Below are 16,230 nucleotides of genomic sequence, written 5' to 3' on the forward strand. Positions count from 1 at the left end.
ACTATGTTCGGTTCCTCTCCATCTGTTTTAAATCCCTTATGTGAGACCCTGTGATGTGAGGACAGGTGTCCGGTCCACCTTTCTCCATTGCAGCAAGCATTATCTTGCTAAAGCCGATTTGACCTTTTTTTCATTAAATTGGTCAACTCCATCTGGTAAGCTGACATCCGTTCTATGAGCACTTTTTTGGGTGATTTACAGTGATGGTGAAGGGATTCTGCTGTCCACGCTTTGATGCCAAGATTCAGACAAGGATTTTATTTCTACCATTTGGTCATTTATTGATGGACTTTTTTGGTTTTTATTTATAAATCACTTGCTACATTTTGGTTGTTCACCTGATTTATTTATATTGTAATCACTCATTGTGCTATGGTTGTTTAGCAATCACTTTGTACTACCACCTTTAATGGTTATAGTTATATTATTCAAATGTATTTATTTTTGGTCCACTTAGGTAGGCTGGTGTATTGTGAATTATATATAAGAATTTCATTATTTATGTTCAACACTTTGTTTATATACTTATTTTTTATATATTCTCAGCGCTTCCCCACCATTTTCTTCTTTCACTTATGCACTGATGACTTTTTCATCCAGTTAGGGTGTAGCTGCTATTATTACACTTTATTTAATTTATCAACTCATTTTGGCACGGAATTTTGTTTATATTTGTTTTCTCACGAGGAGACTCCAATCAAATTTGCTAAAGGAGCTGAAGAGCCTGATAAACAGAAGATAAAAAAGTTTATTTCCTCCTGAAATGCGTTGACTGTATTTGGTGCTCTTAACCAGTAAAGGGGTTGTAAAGGCAGAAGGTTTTTTTTTTTATCTTGATGCATTTTATGCATTAAGATAAAAAAGTCTTCTGAGTGTAGCAGCCGCCCCAGCAACCCCTAATACTTACCTAAGCCTCATCTCTGTCCAGTGATGTCCATGAATGTCTCAGCCATCCAAGATTCTCCTTCCTGATTGGCTAATAACCAGCAGTAGCACCATTGGCTCCTGCTGCTGACAATCAAAATCAGGGGGCAGAGGGGGCGGATCCGGATCGGTGCTCCGTGTCTGAATGGCCACAGGGAGCTGTGACTCGGCTCGGGTGCCCCCATAGCAAGCTGCTTGCTGTGGAGGGCACTGAACAGAAGGGAGGGGCCAAGAGCACAGAAGAGGGACCCAAGAAGAGGAAGATCCAGGCTGCACTGTGCAAATCCACTGCAACAGAGCAGGTAAGTATAATATGTTTGTTATTTTTATAGGAAAAAAAAAACGAGCCCATACAATCACTTTAAGTGTTTCAAGAATTCATTTAAGTGAGATGAACTTTGGTACAAGGTGCGACTCCATACACATTGAAGACTTTAGTAGATCTAGACCTGGAAAATTGTAGGATAATCTTATTTGCACGGTGACTTTATCCTGTGTACCACACTTACTTTTTGTGTCGTCTGTGTCTGCCAAAAAGGTAAGCTAACACAATGACTAGAACCAGCAATAACACAGAGCCAATCACAATTCCAGATATAGTTCCAATAATTGATGTCTGACTATAAATACCATTGTAGTCGTCATCATCTGTTAACTCTGAAGGAAAGAAAGAACACATTTTGTAAGTCATTGACACAATATACATTTCTTTTTGTTAGTTAAAAAAACAATAGTCAAAGTGTATGTAAATCCAAAACCTTTTTTTATTATTTTAGATAGAATGTGGAAGGTTAGTACCTCTATCAGGTTTTTATTGTTGTCCCAAATGGGTAGATTCCCCCTCAATATTAGTCCTTGTTGTGTCTATTGTCTCGGTCACAGAAAGTGATGAAAAAGCCAAAAAATTGCTGTAACAGGAACATGATTAGTGGCAAAATCTCCTAATGGGCAAACCTATTCTGAAGACATCTGTTAAAGAGGGGGTCTCCTTTTTGGAGAAATCTCATATTACATCCTGCTGTGTCTCTAGGACAAGAAATAAAGGAATCTAAAAATCTAAATCTAGCTGATGGACCACATACAGAAAATACAAAAACTCAACAGTGGTCCTAATCATCACCTACTCTATCCAAATCTAAAAAAAAAAAAAAAAGTTTGGACGTTATTTACACCTTAACTTTTTGATTTTTTTGGCACACATATTACAATTTGTATTTTTGATTATAAAACCCTAGAACATTATACATGTTTTATGTTACACAATATTTGAGCAACTGTATATCATATCTGTATTTTCAGGAAAAATACACTAAAATCTATTCTGGGACACATTCCTTGGAGGAAATCAGGGATATTTTTTTCCCTCTAAAATCAGGAACTGTCCTGGGGATGCCTGGTTGCCCTATTTTATTGCAATGCAATGTATATAAGCACTATTATATGCACATATAAACACTATTGTGATGTGAATGAGGCACACAGAAGACCATTGTTTTCTATGTGTCCTTGCAATGATCTGCACTAATCCAGGGCGGGAAAAATGAAGGCCATAGCTCATGGTGTAAACAAGGCCTCAGTGATGGAACTCTGCTCTGAACCCAAAGGGTTACGTTCACAATGGCATTAAAAATGCCTCTCAAACACCTATGCAAATGATGCAATGGACAGCACACAGTGCAGTTCAGACTATCAAAACATGAAGCATTAGTGTCATTAGTGTTAGCTTCAAAATTACAGCCTCATGTTGAGTCAGGAGGCGTTTCAAGCCTTTCAACGCCTCCTATTCAAGTCTATGGTAATGCTTCGCAAATGCTCTGGCAGGCAGTTGTGGTGAGGTTTTAGGGCGTTAAGATTAGTTTATTTTCTGTTATGGAATAGGCATTTGTGGATCAGTTTTAACGCGCCTTAACGCTTCAAACTGCCCATAGGGCGTATTTTTAACTCGTCTTTAACGCTTGTAAAAAGCCAGTCTAACGCCTATACAGAAGTTCATTAACATGAGTCAAAAATCCCATCCTGACACTATAGGAGCGTTTGTTAAGTGTTAGAAATGTAGTCAAGTGTGAACAAGCCCTAAGTGGTTGGGTGTTCTTAAACTTACCGATAGTTACATTCACATATATGGAATCGATGGCAGTAAGATGCGTCACTGAGTTATTGGCCACACATGTGTAAGTCCCCTCTTCCTTGGCCTTGCTTAGATTTACCTGAAACGAATTCTGCTGGACATTTATATCTATCCCGTTTAGTCTCCATTGATAAGTGGCTGGTGGGACAGAATCAGCAGAACATTCTAATAAAATGAAAGAATTTGATGGTGACCGTTGGGTGTTTACTTTCACGTTTTCTGGGCCATCTGCAATAACAAAATGCTTGTTAGAATAAGAGGACTAAGGGGAAAAAAAATTAAAATTGACAAAATAATACAAAGATATACAGTAAAACCTTGGTTTGAGAGCGTTTTGCAAGACAAGCAAATTTTTTAAACAAATTTTGTCTTGATATACAAGTAGCGTCATGTCACAACTGAGTATAAAAGAGAAGAGAGGCGCCTCTAAGTGTAGCAATATGGTTACATTTAAGGTACAACATTTAGTAACTCACATGGTTGATGATTAAAACAGGGACATCCAAGTATGCAGGCATCCGGGGTAAAGCTGTCCACATAGACCCTTCCACTCTGCGCTCCTTGAGCTCTTCAAACCTCCCTTTCAGATCGCTCTACTGCAGGGTAGTCTTCCCGATCACGATTGCAGACTGACAGCGGTGAGAGCTGGCGGTGCGGAGGACGGTCTATGTGGACAGCTTTCCCCCAGATGCCTGCAGACTTAGATGTGCCTTTTTTCTGTTTCAATATTTTTTCTTAAAGTTTCAAGAATCATAGCATGCCATGGTTTGCCCACGCAGGGGCATCTTCAGACAAGCATGTGAAGATACAGCGTATAAACATGTAATGCATAGATGTGCCTCTTTTAATCATCAACCATGTGAGTTGCTAAATGTTGTACCTTCATTAAATGTAACCATATTGCTACACTTAGAGGCGCCTCTCTTTTCTTTTATACTATGTAGCGCCTGCTGGATTTTGCTTCTAATCCCCTTGTGGAGGCTTCCATTTGTGGATGGACATTTTATGGTTACACAACCTATCACATTGCTAAAATCTTTTTATATGGACTATAAACTGAAGGATTTATAAATAAATGGTTGTGGAACGAATCATTTGAGTTTCCATTATTTTTAATGGGGAAAATCCCTTTGATATACAAGTGTTTTGGATTACAAACATGTTTCTGGAACTAATTATGTTCGCAATCCAAGGTTTTACTCTACAGTATATGCTCTGGGGTTTGCATATAACTAAGACCAGGGCAACAATTAAAATAGGATCTCTTGCTACTGAGAGGTTCACCCCTTTTCACTGCCAGACCCGTTTTTGTATTTTGTTTGCACACATGTTAAAGTACATATCTTAAGCCTGAAAAAGAGTTAAAACTAGTTGAAATTCAAGTGAACCTCACTTAATCACCACTACAGGCACTGCTGGGACACCCAGTCAAGAGAACATTGAGAAATATGAAGAGGCTCATAGTGCTGCCTATCAGTGTCACCTACCAGTGCCTACCAGTGCCCATCAGTGCCACCTATCAGTGCCCTTCAGTGCCACCATTCAGTGCCAACCATCAGTGCCACCCATCAGTGCTTATCAGTGCCACCTATCAGTGCCCATTAGTGCTGCCTTATCAGTGCCTATCAGTGCCCATCAGTGCCGCCTATTAGTGCCCATCAGTGCAGCCTCATGAAAGAGTTTTGTTTTTTTTCAAAATTTCTGTCCCCTTTTATTTTATTTAGCAAAAAATAAAACACCCAACAGCAATTAAATACCACCAAAAGAAAGCTCTATCTGTGTGAAAAAAAAAAAATGATAAAAATTTCATTTGGGTACAGTGTTGCATGACAGTGTAATGCCCCGTACACACGGTCGGACATTGATCGGACATTCCGACAACAAAATCCATGGATTTTTTCCGACGGATGTTGGCTCAAACTTGTCTTGCATACACACGGTCACACAAAGTTGTCGGAAAATCCGATCGTTCTGAACGCGGTGACGTAAAACACGTACGTCGGGACTATAAACGGGGCAGTGGACAATAGCTTTCATCTCTTTATTTATTCCGAGCATGCGTGGCACTTTGTCCGTCGGATTTGTGTACACACGATCGGAATTTCCGACAACGGATTTTGTTGTCGGAAAATTTTATCTCCTGCTCTCCAACTTTGTGTGTCGGAAAATCCGATGGAAAATGTCCGATGGAGCCTACACACGGTCGGAATTTCCGACAACACGCTCCGATCGAACATTTTCCATCGGAAAATCCGACTGTGTGTACAGGGCATAATTGTCACTCAAAGTGTGACAGCGCTGAAAACTAAAAATTGGTCTGGACAGGAAGGGGGTTTAAGTGCCCAGTAAGCAAGTGGTAATATCTTAGCTGCTGAATGATAAATCATTTTGTTATTTAAATTTCACTATGATCTGAAGAGAATACTCTGGTTTCTCTTCAGATCAAATAAATCTCTAAAGCCTTTTAAATTTCACTATGAGAACCTACAGGTCATTATGGTGCATATCTTTATTTGTGGATTTTGTTTTATTTCTATTCTCACACCCAATTTTGGGTGCATTAATACTGTATTGTTTCCTGTTTTTGTTTCCTTTTTTATGGTCTGTAAGATTTGCTGTTGTTAAAATTATGGCTAAAGATTTCATAAATAAAGAATACAAAATAGTAAATAGATACCAAATATGCCTTAAAGTATAACTATAGGCAAAACTTTTTCTTTTTTAGTTTTTGGATAGAGCGCAGAAGGATTAAAACACCTGTCAGTTTTTATTGCTGTTTGTACCCCCTTAGGGAGATTAATACTTTCTATCTGTACTGTTTTACCATTATCATGGAAAGTTAACGCCGGTTCACATTAGAAGCGGCACGACTTGCAGGTCGCCTCACCGAGGCGACCTGCACACGACTGCCGCGGCGACTTGCAAGACGACTTCTGTATAGAAGTCTATGCAAGTCGCCCCCAAAGTAGTACAGGAACCTTTCTTCTAAGTCGGAGCGACTTGCGTCGCTCCGATTAGAACGGTTCCATTGTACAGAACGGGAGGCGACTTGTCAGGCGGCTAGGTCGCCTGACAAGTCGCCCCCGTGTGAACTGGCTCTTAAAGTAAAAGAAAACCCCTTTATTTGGGTTGTCCCCAGAAAAGTAATAGAGGGGAAATCTTCCAATGGGGACACTAGTTCTGGTGATCTGGGGTCCCCAAAGTATTTCTTTGATTTGCAGGGACTTCCTGTTTGGCTATTGGACAGAAAGTGACGAGAAATTTCCACAGTACTCTAAACTGTCCATGGGTAAGAATTTACAGGTCATCAGTTTAGAGTTAACCACAAATGAGGCCCTAGAATTATTGCTCACTCCAACATGTGTGACAATACCTTAGCACAATCATTGCTTTAATACATAATACACCCAATGCATGAGTTTACGTACATATGTGCATATATGTGGTTGTAAGGGGCTTTACTTTTTTTATTTTTTTATTTGCTGTGTTACTTACATTTTTTAAACTTTCTTTTCTTTCTAAAATTTATTGCTAGACTGGACCTCGAAGCCTTGTCTCCCCTATTCTTTGGTGGTCACAGGTCTTTTGACGTAGTCAAGTACAATATAGAGCCCAAAGGCTTGCACTGGATATGAGGACTCTGAGAAACAGTCCACTGCTGGAGCACAGAGAAGTGGAGGATCAGCTAAGTAAAAGTACTTTTTGTGACCCTCCCTCAGACCTAAACAAGAATTTAACACTTGTAGTGCAGGGGCAGGCCCACTGCAAAACAGCATTCTTCTTTCTTTGGAGCTGGACACCAGCAGCGGCAATGCAGGTAGAGCAGGAAGGCAAGAGTAACTCAGTTCCTCTATTGTTTCTTTGGTTACAGAGAGGCAGCATCTAATTGGATGCTAGCACCCCATGTGACTTTGGCAGCAGGAAGGCAAGAGTAACTTAGTTCCTCTATTGTTTCTTTGGTTACAGAAAGGCAGAATCTGATTGGATGCTAGCACTCCATGTGACTTTGGCAGCCATCTTGGGCCAGGCAGAGTCTATTTAGGACCTTGGCTCCTGGGTTTGGCAGACATTTCACGTGTGGCTAGAATAGAGAAAGGTCATACATCTGGCAGGGAAAGAACTTAGTGCCAGGGAGAGGTTCCTGAGAAGTAGGGAAAGTGCAGGGGCACGTCATCCTTCTGGAAGCCTTCCCTCTTGGGTATGGACCTGCCAGGCCACATTCTACCCTTCCAGACAGATGCTGTTGGCACACCTGAGGCCTACTGCTACTGACACACCTATGTTCCCGCTGTGAGTGCTCTTTTTCGGGTTGCCTTCTCACTGAGCCTGTTCCGTATTTCTGTACTCCAGTTACAATATATTTCTGTTTCTCTGCACTTGGACTCTTGAGTGTTTTTCTGCTGTCACACCACACTGCACTCATCTAGAAGCTAGAGAACACTCCAAACCTTTATACAGGTGGACACGTAAGCCACAAACACAAGCACTTCAAACAAAAAAAGAAACAACTAAATGTAGCGACAGCTGTGACGTTAAAAAAAAAAAATGTTATTAAATAAAAAGAAAGACTTAAAAAATAATAACTACATACAAACATTTAGTCTAATGCCCCGTACACACGGTCGGATTTTCCGATGGAAAATGTCCGATCGGAGCGTGTTGTCGGAAATTCCGACCTGTGTGGGCTCCATCGGACATTTTCCATCGGATTTTCCGACACACAAAGTTGGAGAGCAGGAGATAAAATTTTCCGACAACAAAATCCGATCGCGTCAATTCCGACCGTGTGTGGCCTGTTCCGACGCACAAAGTGCCACGCATGCTCAGAAGAAATTCCAAGACGGAACAGCTCGTTCTGGTAAACTTAGCGTTCGCAATGGATACAGCACTTTCGTCACGCTGCAATGTTAAAAATGGTTTAATACAGCGTACTCTCTTCTTCTTTATAATGTGACAAGAATTAAGTAGTTTTGCTGCTCATATTCACACACACTTCTCACAAAGTTTTATTTTTGTTTTTTTATTGGGATTCCCTGAATATATTGTTATTAGTTGTCACATCTGACAGAATTTGTTTTTTTTTTATTTAATTTTTTTGGCATTTTAAGCCTTTTTTTTAATTTAATGTTTGGATTTTTTCAAAGGCTGATCTTTGTTCAATGTTATTTTTATTTTTACTCCAGAATATTTTTGTGTGTGTTTTGTGTGTCAAGTTACCCCAACACCATTGATATCTTTTATTATTTAATCTCCAGGAGATTGTTTGGTGTTGGTGTCCCTTGTTCATTTCACATTGTATATTTGAAATGTACCTGAATCCTCACAAAAAAACTGTCCTTTTTGAAGTAAAACACATAGGAGAGTATAATTCAAAACAAAAATCCTTTATTAAGGGATCAGAACCAAACAAAGAGGAAGGCAACACTGGCTCAACATGAGAAATTAGCGAAGCCTGGGACCCCCACAGCAGACATCAATTCTTGAACATCAAAATTGGTGGCCTTAGGAGTCCATATGTAAGGGAGGGCAGTCTGGTCCAGAATTCGCAGAGATCTGGATAGCAGCAGATGACATCTGTGTCCCCAGGCTGTGGTACCACAAGAGGCGGCATTTTTTGGCCGACCAGACTGGATCCAGGGTCCTCACTTTCTGGTCTTCCTTTCACGCTTCCTTCCCAGCTGTGGCTGTGCAGTTGGAGATGTGGCAGGAGGAGGAGTAGGACCTGGAGGAGGCATGGGAGGACCTGGAGGAGAGGGAGGACGAGGAGGAGGACCTGCAGGAGGAGGAGAAGGACCATCGCAAAGGTGTGTCTGAGCTGTCATTTGGCCCCTCATACCTTTGTTAAGAGCCTCCAATATGAGCGCCTCACACATGACTTGTTGTCCCTCCTCCATCCTCTGCATTTTATAGGCAACGACGGCAGCAATGTCCTCCTCCATGGTCTGTCGTGCTCCCAGGACCTCTGTAGCCCTCCAAAAGAGTCCTCCGGTAGCCTCCTCTAGGGCAGTGTTTCTCAACCTTTTTCCAGTCGGGGCACCCTTAAAAAGTATTTTCAGTCTCGAGGCACCCCAGTCCAAGGTTTAGTTCATGTTACTGTGTGTCGCGGAACATGCGCAAAATCGCACTCGTTCCTGACACACAGACAAATGCTCTGCTCTTTAGGGGTGCCATTAATTCTTAATGGTACCTCACACATTGGAAAATGTGGGGTGCTTTTGGTGCAGTGCAATTTAAAAAAAAAAAAGGTCGGGGATTTCCTTCCCTGAATTTTTGTGGTTAGGGAAGCCCATTGAAATGAATGGGTTGCACTGCACGCAGCAACACAGATGTGAACCAAGGGCTTGTTCACATGTCGGGTTGGAGGGCTGGTAAAAGCACATGGTTAAGCTGTTTTTACCACCCCCAAATTCTTCCCCTTTAGCTGCAGAGACAATAGCTGGGGGTGTACACATGTTTTGGCTGCAGCTGGAGGTATACCCAGGGTGAATGGGGCTGAACTGCAACTACCCTGCAACTGTGTACATTGCACGGTTGCGGTGTAGTGATGCTGCATTAAAACAGGTGGTGAAGAGGCAACATAATGCCTCTTTACCGCCTGTCAAATGCCTCTGAAAAGCGATCTGTGCATAGGTTGCTTTTCAGAGGAGAAGCAGTCCTTGCTGCTATCACAAACAAGACCTACAAAAGCAGTTCTGATGGTACAGGAATGGGGGGGGGGGAGGTGTCAGGATTAAAAGTAACATACACACACACATATACAGACACATACATACAGACACTTGTACATACGCACATGCAGACACACACACATACAGACAGACACATGCACACACATACAGACACATGCACACACACACATACAGACACATGCACACACACACACACACACATGTACAAACACACATACAGACACAGACGTACACACACACACACACATACAAACACACATACAGACGTACACACACACATACAGACAGACACTCACATGCTCACGCACATACACACACACATACAGACACATGCGCACACACACATGCACACATACACACACACACATACAGACATACCAGACACATGCACACATGCACACATACACACACACATACAGACACATGCACACACATACCAGACACATGCGCACACACACATACACACACACACACAGACAGACAGTCAGACACTCACATGCACACACACATGTATAAAGCCCTTTTAAAACGAATCTAGCTTCTAGCACAGTACCTTTCCAGTTTCCTCATTCAGCCAGGTACTGCACTGTAGGGGGAAGCAGAGAGCACACCACACTCTTTGCACTTCACTTTCACTTTGCTGAGGTTGACGGAGCTTCTCACAGTGCCGATGTACAGTTTTGCAGGGGATCGAGAGATCAGGCTCATCTGACAGCCCTTCTCTCCCCTGATCCCGCGGCACACCTGAGAACCTCTGACGGCACACCAGTGTGCCGCGGCACACTGGTTGAGAAAGGCTGCTCTAGGGCACTCCTCCTACTGCCACTTTCTCTTTTCAGGGGGGGTGGAGGGACCTGCAGATCAGCCAGCCGGCTCGGCCCGGCCACCTCCTGGCTGAGACTTCCCTGTGTATGAAAAAGGGACATGGTTTTAGTTGTTGCTTCATCAATCACAATCCTAAATTAGTACTCCAAACTAACATCTAGTTAACATCATTGATTGGACAAGCAGAAATATTTAGAGGAGTGCTATACCTGGCTCAATCTGGGCTCCTCCACATGTGGCCTGGAAGGCCCAGGTTGGGCGTCAGAAGCCTCAGCCGGGGGGGAAGGAAGCGTGGAAGGAAGACTGGAGAGGGATGGCCTGGGTTCAGTCTGGCTTGCCAGAAAATGCAGCCTGTCGTAGTACAACATCCTGGGGACATAGATGTCATCTGCTGCTCCGGATCTCTGTGAATCCAGGACTTTCTTGCGCTCCCTTAGATATGTGCTCCTCAGGCCACCAATGAAAATCTTTAAATAGGTGATGTCTGCCGTGGGGATCACCTGCTTCACAATTTCACACAATTGCACCAGTGCTGCCTTCCTCTTTGCTTGGTTCTTGAAATGGGGGTGTTTAATCTCCCACAGACAGGGCAGCTCCCTTAAGATATCTATGAATACTGACATGAAGTCATTGTCTTTCACTAAGATATCCATGTTCACTGCAAGACACAACACAAGACAAAGCCTAATGTCAGACAAAACTCTCCTAATCTTGTTACAATATAGGCTTCAATGTAGAAGCAGTATAGGCACAAGTTTGTCTCTTAACTTCGTTCTTACGATCGGCGCGTCCAATGCTCCTTCCTCCGCTCACAGATCGTACGTAATATGCACGCATGTTACGCTTTATACACACTGCGCATGCGTGTAACTCCGCCCGCCCCTGACGTTCTTTCTAGTCTATTCCCTGCCCCTTTTCGTTCGGCACAGTGGGTGAAGAGCACATGGCGGAGTCAGAGCAGGTGCGTGCTAATTATAGCAACGAGGAGGAGGAGGAGGAAAGCCCGGATCCGGACACGTCACGATCCAGAAAGAGACGTTTTAAGGCCACAAATATGTCCTTTGGGGAGATGTTGAAGATGGTCGACATCATGAAGAAGTCTGACTATGACGGAAAGTATGGGCCTTACCCCAACCCCAACATCAGAAAGGCCAAGATCATGGCGAAAGTGGTCAAAAGCCTTCACAAGAATTTCGGGGTACGACAACCGAAAGATCAGCTCAGGAAGCGGTGGTCGGACCTGAAGTTAAGAGAGCCAGAGCAGTACCGAAAGATCCGGAGAGTGCTGCAAAAAAGTAAGTAGTTGTGCTGTGTTCCTATTCTTTCTGTCTTTATTGCGTTCGTGCTGCTCCATATGCTTTTCTTAATTGTACAGTTTAAAAGGGCAACTTTAATGTTCATGGGCCCATTATTCATTCGTATCAAACATTTTTCTTTCGGCCTCTAAAACACCATTGTTTAGGCCATATGCATTTTCCCACATTTTTTTGGGCCTACTTGGATGCCAAATAGTTGTTTGTGTAGATGGGTTTGTTACTAGAATGAAATGCCAACTAGATTCTGTGTAAGGAGAGGACACTCAGTAGCTGTTTTCACATCTGGACACTGGAGCACTAGTGTGGGACACAAGAACACCATTTTTATTAGGGGGCCACACAGGTGCTCCAGTGTATACTATAGGGGGGTCTCCATCTGTGAAGCTTGTACTAAACAGGTAAAGTATTGCAGCTTGACAAAAGCCAATAAAAAAAATACATCTTGGAACTCGGCTAAAATAGACAATTGTACCCCACTTCCAAGCAATGTTTCCTATTTCTAGTTCTGCCATCAAATATCTGTGTGCTAATTATACCATTTTTGTTTTACATAGGGGAGAAAAGACTCGGAGGACACCCCTCATCCGAGGAGACCACAGACCCTCCACCTCTGGAAGAAGGGGAACTAACACCAACACAAGAAGTGCAGGAGGAAGAAGAAGATGTGGTGGAGATTGGCACCACAACAGGTGAGTGTCTGCGACCACAGGCTCAGGTAAAAGAGATGGATGGTGGCAGATTTTTGAGACCTGTTTTTGTTTTCTTTCTCTCTTTTTAGGTGATCGTGATGTTGTGGATCCAGAACGTTTCACATCAGAAAGTGCCCAGATTCTGATCGGGGAGATCATGGGGTGTAATGTCGAACTGCAAAACATACAGCAAAAAATCAATGATGTTATTAAAAAAAATAATAACATCATTGATGTTTTGGGGCGAATTTAAAACCCCACAAAATCACTTTTTGGATTGTGATCCAATCTTTTAAATTTTTTTGCAATGTTTTGAAAAGCCAAATTTGGAGGATGCACACAGTGTGCCAACATGTGCTATCTGCCATCACAGGAGATCAATGGACGCGTTTTGGGGGTGCAACCCCTTCCTCAATTATAAAGTAGCGTTGAGGAAGGGCTTGCTCCCCTAAAAAACACGTCCCTTGATCCCCCCCGATGGCAGATAGCACATGTTGACATTCGTAAATTGGTGTGCATCTTCCAAATTTGGCTTTTCCAGGGGTGATTTCCCCCCATCTGAACGCTATATCAAACCCAGTTCCTAAATACTGATGTCTGATATAGCCTTCAGGTTTTACCTAATGTGAACTTTGTAAGTTCAAGTTTTTTGGCTTTCTTGTTGGTTTTACACAGGCCTGTTTTATCTGAAATGGACATTTCGATTTTTGATAATACTACTGCAAAAATTGTTATACAACAAACATGTTGGTTTGTTTTAAAAACCTTTGGTAAATGCACATGTGATTGTGCAGGTATAAAAAAGTTGCTTACTCAAGAATGTGTGGATTATTGTCTCAACACTACAATACAACACTTTTGGGGTGATGTAATTGCTGTTTTCTGCAAAAATGTTATTTCCTAAGGGCAAATCCTCTTTGCACTACAAGTGCAGTTTCAGTGCAGTTGCAAGTGCACTTGTAGTGAAATGTGTTTTTGCATTTAGGAAATAACAGCCAACAGTGCTTTGTATAAGGTTACACAATCACGACATTTTCTGGACTCAACACATTTCTGTTAGGGTCAGCTAAAACAAACACAAGCAGTAAATGTCCACCAAGAATTTCTTTTTTTTTTTATTATAAAAAGGCTTCACAGATTGTGTGGCATATTGATAGCCCCCCTACCCGCAAAGAACTCCAGGTAGCGTAACCGGACATCACGGGCACTCAGGGAGGGCAAGCCAGGACAGCCACTTTCAAGCGCCGTCAGTGTGGTTTGATGTAGGATTCCGGCCTCAGGCCCAACTGAGCCAGCATAGTTGGATGAATGTTTCCTTAAAAAGTTATGGAGAACACAGCACGCCAGTATAATATGGTTCAGTTTATACTCCGCCATATGGATGGGTGTCAGAAATAGTCTGAACCGGCTGGCCAGGATTCCAAATGTGTTCTCCACCACTCTTCAGGCTCTGGCCAGCCGGTAATTAAAAACCCTCTGTTCTGGGGTGAGGGTCCTCATTGGGAATGGCCGCATCAGGTGGTCCCCCAGCGCAAACGCTTCATCAGCAACGAACACAAATGGGAGTCCTTCAACATTGTCCTCTGGAGCCGGCAAGTCCAAGCTGCCATTCTGGAGATGCCTGTAGAACTCCGTCTGGGCGATGACTCCACCATCGGACATCCGGCCATTCTTCCCCACGTCCACATACAAGAAGTCGTAATTAGCCGACACCACCGCCAACATCACTATACTATTAAACCCCTTGTAATTATAATATTACGACCCTGAGTTGGGTGGTGGGACGATGTGGACGTGTTTCCCATCAATTGCCCCTCCGCAGTTAGGAAAGTCCCACCGCTCGGCAAAGTGGGAGGCCACAGTATGCCATTCCTGTGGCATGGAAGGAAACTGTTGAGGAAAAAACAATAAGCATTACTATTTTTACTCTGAAACATGGCAAGCAGATTATACACAAACATTATGGGGCAACCTCCAGATAGCATTTACTAAGGGGAATTTAACAACGCCAAAGTATAAGGTACACCTATCATATTCCCCCTCCCCCCCTCTCATGGGCCATTTCTAACATTATAGGGGGTGTGGGTAAATCTTGGACAGGTAACCCTCTTCACTTCATTGAGAGATGAATGCCTAAATAATGGGTATTACTTTGAACAGCCCCTCCTTAGTTACACTATTGGCAGACCACTGGACAGGTAAGAAGTGTCATAATACAAAGATATAAATACACACTGTACACATTTGAGGACATTTGGACATTCTGCTATTACCTATCAAGATAATAATAGGATACAAAAACTTTAAACAGTACCATTGGAAAGTATACAGGCAGGCCCTTGCACTACATGCTTTGGGGAATTCATCCATAAATCTGAGCACAAAAGAGATGGGTATAGTGTGTATGGGTTTGGCAAAGTCAGCAGATAGATGATTGAGGATAGAGAATTGGGATCAGCTGACTTAGCAGTTGGGGGAGGGAGGGTTACTAAAAATTATTTGGGGGCACCACAAAAAAAAGCCTCTGCCACTCTGCCTGAATTTAAATCAAAAATAACATTTCCAAACATTTTAGGGGGTGTTTGGGGTAAAGCACTACTATGGAGCTGATAAAATACATTGTTAAGTGACTACATGAGGTGAATATAGGGCCAGGAGACACCATGCTGGGGAGGTTAGTGAAGGGCAAATATGTATGAAGGACATAAAATAATAATTACATAAAAATCCAGCATGCATGAGGACAAAGGGGACATTCACAGCATATTACAAGCATGGTAATTAGGGAATGAGGAAAGAAATACAATATATTAGCAAACATTCAATACAATAAAATGTGATATAAAAGGATAAAAATCTTACCTTCATATACTCCTTCTGCAGGACCTGGATGATGGCAGAACAGGTCTCTGGGATGATGATACCCAGAGCCTGGGGGGAGATGCCTGTCGAGAGCTTCAAGTCCTGCAGGCTTCTCCCTGTCGCCAAATACCGCAGGGTAGCGACCAACCTCTGCTCCGGAGTGATGGCTTGCCTCATGCAGGTATCCTGCCTGCTGATATAGGGGGTCAGCGAAGCCAACAAACGGTGAAACACGGGGTCCGTCATCCTGAGAAAGTTCCTGAAATCATCAGGATTATTCTCACGGATATCACGGAGCAAAGGCATATGAGAGAACTGGTCACGCTGAAGCAACCAATTCTTGGTCCATGAACTCCTCCCCACCCTGTTCATGGACTGGACTTGTGTCAAGGTCAGGACCCCAACACCAAGCCCCCGCACAGCACGAACTCTACGAGGAGTACGCATACAAAACATGGCTAGAAAACGGTCGGCTGCTCAGAACGAAGTAACAGAACGCACTGAAGAACAGCAAGGCCTGTGAAGAGCGACCTGAAAAACAGTAACGAACGAACAAGAATACAATGACTACCTAAAGTCACGCGGAACTTGCTGCACGCACTGAAGAGCAGATACAAACCCACAAGCACAAACTGAACGGCAGAAAACGATCTGAAAGCCACGAGTCTGAAAAAGCACGAATCGTCTCTCACCAAACTTTTACTAACACGAGATTAGCAAAAGGAGCCCAAAGGGTGCCGCGCTTGGTTCTGAACCGGCCTTTTCTAGTCTCGTCGTACGTGGTGTACGTGACCGCG

At 42.9% G+C, this 16,230-nt stretch overlaps 1 protein-coding gene across 1 annotated transcript in view; it reads right to left on the reverse strand.

Annotated features, from left to right (window-relative positions):
- Positions 1 to 16,230, reverse strand: part of LOC141110643 (cell adhesion molecule CEACAM7-like) — a 66,541-nt gene that overhangs the window by 47,388 nt on the left and 2,923 nt on the right. The window contains exons 3-4 of the mRNA XM_073602110.1: positions 3,026 to 3,280; positions 1,434 to 1,581 (exon numbers count right to left, since the gene is read on the reverse strand). Of these exons, the coding sequence (XP_073458211.1) occupies positions 1,434 to 1,581; positions 3,026 to 3,280 (403 nt within the window). The remainder of the gene's footprint in view (positions 1 to 1,433; positions 1,582 to 3,025; positions 3,281 to 16,230) is intronic.

This window comes from Aquarana catesbeiana, linkage group LG10, assembly GCF_042186555.1.
Source record: "Aquarana catesbeiana isolate 2022-GZ linkage group LG10, ASM4218655v1, whole genome shotgun sequence".
In the NCBI taxonomy this organism is placed as follows: domain Eukaryota; kingdom Metazoa; phylum Chordata; class Amphibia; order Anura; family Ranidae; genus Aquarana; species Aquarana catesbeiana.